The sequence below is a fragment of the Euphorbia lathyris genome, chromosome 2, assembly GCF_963576675.1.
Source record: "Euphorbia lathyris chromosome 2, ddEupLath1.1, whole genome shotgun sequence".
Classification (NCBI taxonomy): Eukaryota; Viridiplantae; Streptophyta; class Magnoliopsida; order Malpighiales; family Euphorbiaceae; genus Euphorbia; species Euphorbia lathyris.
The window spans coordinates 12,002,265-12,014,009 of NC_088911.1; the positions used below are offsets into that span (position 1 = coordinate 12,002,265).

An 11,745-nucleotide genomic window follows, 5' to 3' on the forward strand; every position below is an offset into this window, starting at 1 on the left:
AATTAAATAAGAGCTAAATCCATAACATAATCAATGATCAGTGAAATGATTGGTGAGATGCCAGTTGGTTATTTTATTTTGCCTTTTTTTATATAGTATATGCTTTGGACATTATCTCTTAGGTTCAACACACCATAAGTAGCTAGTTGAGAAGTGAATGTCATGTAGTGTCAACTTTGATTGACATTGAAGTTGTGTTATGATGTTTTTTACTTTTTGGAGGGAAGGAAACAACTATTGGCCCTCATCTTTTCCACATTTAATACCCAAATCCATACCTATCTCTCCATTAATTACCACTCTTATTTATTACCACAAATAGATCACAACATCTCCATATAAATTTATAATCTCCCCTTTTTCCCAAAATCCTCACTTTCTTCCTATTTCACTATCAATTTTCCCATCCCATTATCAACCATACAATTCAACAACACACACACATAAAACATACTAGTTTTCTCCCCTTAATCTCTGCTAAAATGAGCCAGTGTGTTCCAAGTTGGGATCTTGATGAAAATTCATCACCACAACCTAAATTATCTCTTCGTTCCAATTCTAATTCCACCGCACCAGATGTCCCCAGGTATGTAATTTTATTTATTTCTCTTAATTAATCAGTTAATGGTTGAAACTACGTCGGTTTAGTTAAAACTACGTCGTTTTTGCTGCACAGTTCATGCTATGAAGTAGCAGAGCTAACATGGGAAAACGGCCAATTATCCATGCACGGACTAGGTCCGCCGCGAGTACCGGCGAAGCCGTTACCGGCTACAGTTCATTCCAAGTACAGTACATGGGAAAAGCCACGCGCGAGTGGTACTCTCGAATCCATTGTGAATCAAGCAACTTTTCTGCCCCAGCTTCAGCGTAAGTCCGGTTTGGTTGTCGACGAGATTGTCCCGTGGCTCGGCCACCGCCGCCGCGGTGGTGGTGGTGGTACGGCTTCTTCCGTCGTTTCAGCTACTATGTCGACGATGGATGCCTTGGTTCCTTGCTCAAATCCGACCGTTCCGGGCGGTGGACGCAACGTTGGGAGTTGTACTCGCGTGGGGTCGTGCGGTGGGCCGACGGGGAGGAACGATGAGGATGGTGTTCTTGCTAATAAACGCGCGAAGGTGGCGCGTGTCCCTGTTGCAGTTAGTAGAGACCATAGCGTCAGCGGAAGCGCAACTTTTGGGAGGGAAAGTCAACGAGTGACGGTGGATACTTATGACAGGGAAGTAGGTTTGGGTTTCACTTCAACGTCTTTTGAGTCGCAGGATACCACCAGCTGCGGCGGACCGGAAACCAAGACAACTACCGTCGATGAGACCACTGACTCAGTTAGTCACACCAGACCACAGGCAAATAGAAAAAAATTAGGAATAACTTACAAATTTAGCCCTATAATTATTGGAAAAACGAACTTAATCTGCGTACATAAAACAGTGCAATTTTTATCTATACGAGATTTTTATTACGATTGTATTGTTTTACACGTAAAGATTAAATTTTCGATCCATTAATAATTAGACTAAATTTATACCTTATTCTAAAATTTTAATTGTATCTCAAATTTTTTTACAATATTACTAGAAAATACGTTTAATTTTTTTCTTATCGTTGATAGATGGAGATAGGAGACGAAGAAGAGAAGAAAAAAGGACATGGAAAATCCTCAATTTCAACCAAAAGAAGTCGAGCTGCTGCTATTCATAATCAATCTGAACGGGTACGTTTTTTCATAATTTCATGTTATTGTTTTTTATTGACCGAATTATATATTATTTTAATAAAGTTATTTCAGTCTGTTTGTATATGAGTTTCTGTTTGCATTTTCATTTTAAAAGGCAAAGTTTTAGATGTTTTGTTATTTACGAAAACAGAAAATTTCTGTTTTTAAAAAAAACGTCATTTTTTAAAAGCAAACTGTAACAACGAATAGAAACATCAAAATGCAAGTAGTCAAAGAGGTCCTAATATTAATGCAATTCAAAAGACACGTAGTTTATTGACTATATTCAGCGTATCATTTAAATATTTTATTGAGTTTTTTTTTAATAATACGTACATATGTCTATGAAATAGATTCCAAATTTAGTAACTTTTTGTGTTTTTTTAAAAGGTAAAGATGAATGATTTATAGACAGCAGTTATAATTAGCAAATGATTAATTTTTGATTAACTAAATAATTAGCAAATTAAGAGGAATAAAATGTGAATGGGTATTGAATATATGATTGCAGATATAAATTTCATGAGAAATAATGATTGAAATAGTACAGTAGTAGCATTAAGTTTCTTTTTATATTCTGTTGGCAGAAAAGGAGAGATAAGATAAATCAAAGGATGAAGACCCTACAGAAATTGGTCCCAAATTCCAATAAGGTATGTTTTTTTTTTGTTTTTTTTTTCATTTTTTGGTCTATCATATAGTTTTTAATAATTTCTTCTCATCTTTTGGAATGTACTATATATTAAAAAGTATTTTGATATTAATCTAAGTACATACTTTCAAGCCACCAAGTACACACTTTATAATAAGATGTCACCTTAGGATAAAATATATATATATAGTTTGTCTAGTTTTTTGGTTGGTGGCTCGTCAGACACCTTTTAAGTAGATTCTCTCTTAATTAAAGTTTTTTTGTATGTACGTTAAGATTCGAACTCAAAAGCTAACTTAAGCAGTTTGAGGTCCTTGACCATTAAGTCAATCTTAATGGGTAGAATGATATTATTCATATGGATAAATTATACTATTTTTTAGTACAAATGAAAAATATATCTTGACCATTTGATTAATCTTGATGCTCAAAGTATTTAAGGAGTTTTATTAAAATTCTCTGGCCCTTTGCTTTACTTGCGATTTGTTGTTGTTGTTACGGTTTGCTATTTGTTGATTGAAAAAATTGATTTTTCAAAAATCAGAGATTTTCTGCTTTTATAAAAAAGTTACTTTTCAGCTATGAAAGACAAATAATGTATCTGATTAAATACCTAAAACTATCTAATTTAAAGTGAAGAGATAAATAGGACGAGAAAATGGAGTAGCCAAACACCCCTATAAAATAAATAATGGTAAATGAAAAAAAAATGTAGAAAATGTACATATAATATAGAACTTCATATTAAAAACAATATATAAAAAAAGTCTTTACTTTCTTTTCCCTACCAAAACACAATATATAAAAGACAGAAAAATAAAAATTTATAAAATAAAAATAAACATGTATCGAGTCAATAATTTAATAATATATGATACATTAATTAATGAAATACTAACATGTGTAATTAATTAATTAATTATTATACGGATTTATGAAGTTGTTAGGAGTGTTTGTATGGGTAGTTTAGATATCATTATCCAGGAACAGGATGCATTATTGCATCGGATCTGTGCGGAATCCTCGTAGAAAGGGTGGAGTGACTTGCGAGAAAGTGGATGTTGACTCGGCATCTTATACTCAGTTTTTTTTTTGTTATTCCCACTATGTAGATAGGGATAGATTCGTCAAAGAAAAGAAATAAAAATTATAATAGCAACATTGACTTTAGCATTCACGGCTGAAAATTCCCATTAAACTTGTAGATGTAGCTTAAAAAGCACCAAAAAGATGTTCAATTAAACACTTATCATTCATCGTCTATAAATCCGTTAGAAAGTCTATCTTTCAGCATATAAAATTTTAAAAAACCACCATAAAGGAGATTGTCCATCACAGGAGGCGCATGTCTGACACGCATCAGGTGAAGCACGCCTGACGCCTCCCAAAGGAGCAAACTGTTTTAATCCTTACTTTTAATTAAACTATTTTTTGTACCCATAAAATATTGAAATAACAACTTATTCTAATAGTACGTTACTTTTAACTTTTTACTTTTCTATATGTCACTTAAGAAATTATAAAATTTGTAACTTGAGACTAGAGTTGCTCTAAGACTGATGTTACATTGAAAATATATCAGAACTGACATCCAACTTCTATCACTTTATTGAAATAGGTGTTCTAAATATCAGTTCTAATCTCTAAAAAACTATTGGAATCAAAAGTTTAAGTTGATAGTTAAAGTGCAATAATAGTTTTTATTATAATATTAGACACATAGTCTGTTATAGATAATAATGAAAGCTATTTTTGGACTTTAACTATCAATTTAAGCTTTTAGTTAAATTGGTTCTTTTAGATGACATCTATGGTTCTTTTAGTTTAAGTGTTGGAATCGTTGTTGATTAATTTTCAGCACATGGTAGGATGGATTTGTGTTGTAGACTCTTCAAGGAGATGTGTCATAGATAATAATAAAAACTATTATGAGTCTTAAATATCAATTTGAATTAGTTCAAATAGTACTTTAAAAACCCAAACTGTAACAGTCTAGTCTGGAGTGGGTGATGCCGGGATAGAAGGCCTAAACAAGGAGCGAACCTAAGGGATGGTGATGTGGTAGGAATGAATTGAATCCTACATTAGAAACGGAGAGATAGTATCTATTGACGCGTTTTAAAATCGTGAGACCCAAAATATTAGATTTGAACGAAAACGAAAAATATCTATATAATATTGTGACATACTTGTGTAAATTAAATTAGACCCAAAGCAGGGGCGGAGACAGGGGTGGGCCCGGGCCCCTCCGGCCGCCGGAACCACCATGGTTATGAGTAGTTTCGGCTCCCCTAATATTAGTCTATATAGACTCTATGTAGTAATATTTCATTGTTTAAAGGTAGATGAGATAGTTAAAAACAATTGTTTTTTTAAAAAGTTCTGTGGTTCAATTTCCATCAACCTCAATTTATTTTAGAAAGTGTTTATTTATTTAAATTTTATTTTTCAATAATTATAAAAGTATATTATTAATTTATTTATTTATTTTCATAACATTTTTAACTCATTTTTATGTATTTTCTATTAAAAAAATTAGTTTCTTATTTTTGTTAAATATATCTCATTACGTGTTAAGCTTGTCCAAAATTCAAAAATTCAAAATTTTGGACCTATTAGGTACTTCCTAAATCCAAATTTCTAATTTTTTTGCCTTGTTAGGTCTATAAATCCAAATTTCTATTTTTTTTTTTGCCTGTTAGGCATCTCTAAATCCAATTTGTTTTACACGTTAGGACTATTAAACCAAATCTAGTTTAATTTTGAAAAATTGTACATTAATACTTAAAATTGGTTCTTGACCATTAAAATTATAACACACATATGTACAAAAAAATAAAAATAAAGCAAGTTCGATTTAACAAAAAAAAAAATTCTCAAATGCACGTGTAAAATCGGCCCCCCAACCGAATAATCTTGTATTCGCCGCTGACCCAAAATGTATTTTAACTAGAACTAGCTAAGAATTTAGAAAAGTACAAACATTGAATTACTTCAAATGATAGATAGGAGAAATGGAGGGAGTAGATAAAGTGTGGCCCAGAGCATTGAATATGTGTTTGAAATGGAAGTATGTGTATGTTGAGAGTTATTCTAGTCCACATACCTAAATGATATGGGGACAAGCTTTGACAGAAGATTTGTTTTCTGTGAATCCTACCACATAATATAATAAACTCATTTCCATTAATTTCTCACTGCCTGCTTTCTTCAGAGTTGAACTCATTTTCCTTTTCTATTTTTTTACTAAATTGCCACTTATAGTAATCATTGAACAATGACTTGCTTTGGTTTGGACCTCATACACTATTCTAACAATTATTCATTTCACATACCTCCAAATTAACTTCTATATATATACATATATATGGTGAAGAAAATAAATTATGATATTAAATAATTATGGACATGTAATACACCGTGTGTAATACACACGACCAATTAAAAGATGGATGCATATCAATTCACGAGAGATGATTGGTTTTAAAAAATAAATGCGTATGACATTATTTGATTGGACGAATGTATTGCACTGGGAGTATTGTAGAATACCTCTTTGTTAGCAATCTGATTAATCAGTTCGACACTATTCAAACATCCTTAAAATGATTTCTTCTAAATAGAATTTTCGATGTATACCAAATTAAATCTGTAAATCTTCGCATTAATCTCTCTACGACCTTAAAGCTTTCTTAGCCCTGAGCTAGAAAGATTCATTTTAGTTAGAATCTGATTTGATTAATTATTTAGCGACTAACTATTTGTTTAAGAAAAGTTGGTTTGAGTATTCGTATGATTCTCCTTTTTGTAGTTTATTTTTGTTGTTTTATTCTGAACGGTAGATATAAAATATTTGGTTAGAATTAATGAATAGTTATTATAGAAGGAAAACTAGTTGATATCTACACGGGCGGAGCGACCGGGCTACAAAGAGTCCATCGACTCCTGACTCTAGAGAGAAATAACAAAAAAATAGAATTACCGACATAGATTTCCGTCCCTTAATGTATAACTTCCATGTAATATCCTGATCCAATATCATATAGATATTGTCCGCTTTGGCTAAAATCCAACACCTTAGGTTTCACTGTTTAAAAACGCGTCTGCATGTATTGGATTCCCATCTCACTAATAAGCCCCCAGACAAACATTCTCCATTTACGATGTGAAATTCAGTTCATTTTTGTCTCATCGTCATCCCATAGGACTGCTTCTTGCTAAGGCATTCTACCCCAGTGTCACCCACTCCGGACCAGGTCATTACATTCCGGCTTTAATTTAACTCTATTAAAAATTTATAACGGATTTGACATCAGTGACGGAATTACTTGGCGCCAATGCTTAGTCCCCCAAAAATCTATAGTTTCTAACATATTTTTGTCGGTAAATGCATAACTTACGTCGCTAAATGTATATTTTTTTGTCACTAATGTCATTAATTGGTATTATTTGATTATTGTTAGACGGATAAAGCATCAATGCTAGATGAAGTGATAGAATATCTAAAGCGGTTACAAGCACAAGTACATATGATGAGTAGAATGAACATTCAACCAATGATGTTACCAATGGCAATGCAACAACAACTTCAAATGTCTATGTTGACTCCAACCGCTATGAATATGGGTATGGGCTTAGGTATGGGTATGGGTTTAGGAATGGATATCAACCGTCCTAACCTCGCCGCTCTCTCTCCCATGCTTCACCCTAGCGCTTTCATGCATATGCCTTATTGGGATGGCTCCGCTGCTGGGGCCGTTGATGCCCGGTTGCAACCCAATTCCGCTACCATGATGCCTGATCCGATGACCGCTGCATTCCTAGCTTGCCAGTCACAGGTAAACATGTAATTTGATAGTAGAGATCTTAGAATGAGTTGTCGTGTCATAATCGTGTCATATGATCTATATGTTCAAAATGAAAAAAAAATGATAATTATGTCACTTATCCCTATAATTAGTATTGTCTACTGTCTATGACAATATTGTTGATAAAACTGAAAATTAATTGTTGTAAAAATAAATACTGAATATTAAATGTTGAATATTATAAATGCTGAAAGTATTAAATTATGTAATTGTGATAAGTATTAAAAATAAGTACTGAATTTTTAAAAAGTATATTGTTTTACAGCTAAATATGCCTCTGAAACTCTGCTTACTTATTCTCTTTTTGCTACATTCCAATGGAATATGTTAGAGATGATATAAAAAAACTCTTCTTTATCGCTTTATAAAATTTAATTTGTTGCAGCCGATATCTATGGATGCGTATAGCCGAATGGCAACTATGTACCAGCAAATGCAACAACAACAGCAACAACTACAACAACAACCTCCGGCTTCTAACTCTAGGAGCTAATTGTTCTTTCGGTCAACTACTATTATTGTTGTGTATATATGTATATGTACCTCAAACTATTTCTTATTTGTTCGGATGGACGGACGCGGCCAACATAACCAAATGGTTATTGCCATATCGGTTCAAAGACGCACGGTAGCCAACTGCGGACCAAAGAAAAAAAAAGACAGTTTTGCTTATTTTTATATTTTTGGGTGTTGTTTTCTTTTCTTTCTTTGACGGCATCAATTGTTCATATATCTTTTTTTTTGGAATTTATTTATTCGTATTTGTTATAGTAAGTTGATTCGATGATGTTAATATAATACGCGACTATATACTTTCAATAATTAATGTTGAATATCCCTTTGTATAATATATTTTTTTTGGTAGATATAAAATAGGGTTAATTAAAAAAAAAAAATTATGTGGTTATGATAATTTGTAGATAAATGATTGTTTTTTTGTTGTTAAAACGAGGAATGTGTTTATCGTAATTTGCAAAATCAATCATTTTGGAATTGACATTGCCAATTTGACCGTTAACGATCTCAAAATGAAAATTTCGAGAATTAAAGTTGTCTAGTCGTATCACATTCATTTACTATGGATCCACATTTTTTATTTTCCAAAATCATTATTTTTGAAGGTTTTTTATTTAAATATTAACTTTCGCTTTCCCCACCAAACGATACTTATATGACATTAAAACTAAAAAGTTGAAGAATTAAAGTTGTTTAGAATATCCCAAATTCTTAAAATTTTCTATTTTGAGATCATTAATAGTCAAATTGGTATTGGTCTGATTTGACTAACTGATTGTATTAACTCGTTTGGCGAAACTTAGATGATTGTTAATGGTTGTTTGTATGAAATGACAAATAAAGACATTGTAAATCCTTTATTTGGGGGTTAAAGGGTAGTAATTAGAGTAAAAATGTCATTCAAAAGATATGATCAATAAGCTAATTGAAAAGGTTCGTAAAATTAGCTTTTTGGACCCAATAAGCTTTTTCAAACATCTCTTCATCAAACATAACTATTAGAGATTTGACTAGTCAAAACATCTAAAGTGGTCCAAACCTCTAATTTTATCTCAAAAAGCTTTTTATCAAACAGAGTCATTGTCACCTAAAAAATGATTGATTTTGCAAATAACAACAATCACCATTTTCATTTTGACAATAAAAAACTCATAGTCGCCACATGATTTTTTTTTTTTTTTGAATTAACCCTATGAAAGTATATAATTAATTTAGTGTTTCAGATGAATTACCTCTATAGATAAATGTAATATGGTGTCAAAAAAATTTCATATTAGTTTTATCTTTAGGTGACATAATTAATTCCACATATATGCATATCATATATCCAAGAACTGAAAGTCATTATATTATGAGAAAGAAACATGTAACATGACATGTTTAGAAAAAGGTATACAGGTAAATGATTGGATGTTCATTTGTCAACTAATTGGATTAATAATTCACCACACTTTCTATATTTAAACTTGTGTGAATGACTTGACTTTGCACCAATTTTGAATTTAAACTAGTACTAGTCTTCCAATTTATAATTTTATGCTACTGTTTATTGTAATTCCACATGTTTTATTGCTTAATTTAATGTGTCTTTTATATTCACTATCTCCATGTATATATCTCTATATATGTATTTTATGCGATAATTGGGAAATTTAATTTTCTAGCATTACCAATAGATATAAATATACACAAGAATATAGTTATAACAAAACCCTTGAATGCAATAAATACAATAATCACAATTAAGAATGGTTAAACTTATTGTAATCACAATTCTCAAATGTAACCTAACTATAATATGCTATTGCACTCCCTCTAGTTGAGCGCGTTTGGCATAAACACTCAACTTGCAACACAACAATTGAAAGTGATCCTTAGAGAGAGACTTAGGGTCCGTTTGTTTTATCTGCTGTTTGCTGTTGCTGTTTGCTGTTTCCTGTTACGGTTTGCTGTTTGCTGTTTGAAAAGGCTGTTGTTCCAAAAAGCAGGGATTACCTGTTTTTATAAAAAGCTACTTTTCGGCTACAAAAAGGCAAACAGGAGGTGTCTAACCAAACACCTTAAACTCTCATTTTCAAAGTGAAAAGGCAAACAGGAGGTCGAAAAGCAGCTACCAAACACCCCCTTAGTGAGTATGTCGCTTACTTGATCAATGGTTGGGACACAATGAACATGCAACAGTCTACACACAATCTCTGACAAAAAAAGAAATTAACTTCAAAGGACGGTATTTTGTTTTTGTTGAGGATCGAGCCATAAAGTGTTGCTTTTTAGAGGTTCATTACGTCCAAGATAGATGGTCTGGTTAGTGATGGACTTACGGCCACCTAGTAAGACAGCCCAATTAGCATCAATGAATCCATAAAGATGCAAAGGAGATGTCGATGGAAGAAAATACCATGGGTCAAGGTATGCTGGAAGTAGCACAACAATCTTTTGACTCCTTGCCAATGGACGTAGTCGGAGCATGCATGAATTGTGCCAATTTGTTAACAACAAATGATATATCCAAGTGAGTTAGAGAAAGATACTATAAGCTTCCCAGAACCATACGATACCGAGTGTGATCGAAATGAGGCTCTTGGAGCCCAACATAAATTGTTCTTTGATGCATATAGGAATGGTAATTCCCCTACATCTAGTCATAAGTGATCAATCTAAAAGGTCACTGATGTATTTGAATTGACATAAAAATAAGCCTAAGGACATGTAGTGAGCCTTTACGCTGATAAAATTACTCACTCGATTAAGATTCCTAATAACAAAGAATGTTTGGAGTTTTTCATTAGGGAATCTAAGGCCAATTAAGATAAGCCCGTCAAAAGAACATCATCAACATAAATTAATCACTAATAGTACAAGATGCAAGATGAGGTGCGATAAAAAAAAAGGATGTATCTGACTTGGAGCTCGATAAACCAAAAGATATGAAGAATATCAGTGAGCCTCTTATGCTATATCCAAGGAGTTTATACTAAAAATTAAATATTTAATATATAAATTAATAATTAATATTAATATGCGGATCGGGCTGGACCAATCCATGCTATTTTTATCAATCTTAATCCGTCCAAAAAATATGCGGGCTTTAACAAGCCTAAACCGGATTGGGTCTATGATCAATTTTCATTATCTAAACCCAATCCATGGGAAATGGACCTGGACGAATCGGACTCGTTGACAGATCTATTCTCCACCAATAATCGTGTAGGACTACATTTATACTTTATTCCATAATTTTTAGAGCTGCTTTTGCTAAAGCTATAGTTAATCTACACTATCCAATTGATTCTAGACATAAGGAGGAGAGTGTATTGAATATCCCACGTTGCTTAATAAAAAAAACTATAGATCTGTTTGGTTTAATTGTTGTTTGATGTTGGTGTTTGTTGTTTAATGTTAGAAAAAGTTGCTTTAAAAAAAGTATAAATTATGTTAACTCCTACTTTTTATGATTAAAAGACAAGTAAAAATTCATAACCAAACACCTAAAATTCTGGTTTCTAAAATAAAAAGACAACAAACACCCCTGTTATATTTACATATATGGAACGTGTTTTGTTTATAACCATTGACTGCAAAAATAATATATATTAGAAAAAAATGTTTTTCTTCCATTCCATCTATATAAGCTTATGATTGGGACCAACAAGAGTGGCTGTCAAGAACCATGAAAATTGAAAACTGTATGAATATTTATTTAGAGATATGATTGAATTGGAATAATAATATATGATATAGATATATACCCAACTCTGTACGATATTGCTGTGTGTGTAAAAGGACATAAATGATTATGCAAGAAACGCTTGTACCATACTTGACCACATGCTTTTCTTTTTATATAAAATAAATTCTACAAAACAATAATAAATTTGTTTATTATATAGTTTTTTTTTTTATATAAAATGCGACATATCATTCCATTAACTTAATAATACAAATACTGCACGAAACAAAGAGGAATAAAACCTCCATCCCATATAGGCAAA

The 11,745-nt window shown here is 32.0% G+C and overlaps 1 protein-coding gene across 2 annotated transcripts; it reads left to right on the forward strand.

Moving 5' to 3' along the window:
* The first annotated feature begins 309 nt into the window (after positions 1-309).
* On the forward strand, positions 310-8,085 carry LOC136216663 (transcription factor UNE10). 2 transcript variants are annotated; one of them, XM_066003215.1, is made up of 6 exons: positions 310-586; positions 677-1,325; positions 1,613-1,714; positions 2,305-2,370; positions 6,833-7,207; positions 7,623-8,085. In XM_066003215.1, the coding sequence occupies exons 1-6, from the start codon at positions 483-485 to the stop codon at positions 7,728-7,730; spliced, it is 1,404 nt and encodes a 467-aa protein (XP_065859287.1). In that variant the 5' UTR covers positions 310-482; the 3' UTR covers positions 7,731-8,085. The 2 variants fall into 2 exon arrangements, with proteins under 2 accessions (XP_065859287.1, XP_065859285.1); XM_066003213.1 differs by having other exon boundaries at positions 311-586; positions 677-1,346.
* Positions 8,086-11,745: the final 3,660 nt, after the last annotated feature.

Coding starts and splice junctions, on each gene's coding strand:
- LOC136216663 (XM_066003213.1), top strand. CDS start 483: ATGAGCCAGTGTGTTCCAAGTTGGGATCTTGATGAAAATTCATCACCA. Junction 2,371..6,832: donor TGGTCCCAAATTCCAATAAG/GTATGTTTTTTT, acceptor GATTATTGTTAG/ACGGATAAAGCATCAATGCT. Junction 7,208..7,622: donor TCCTAGCTTGCCAGTCACAG/GTAAACATGTAA, acceptor AATTTGTTGCAG/CCGATATCTATGGATGCGTA.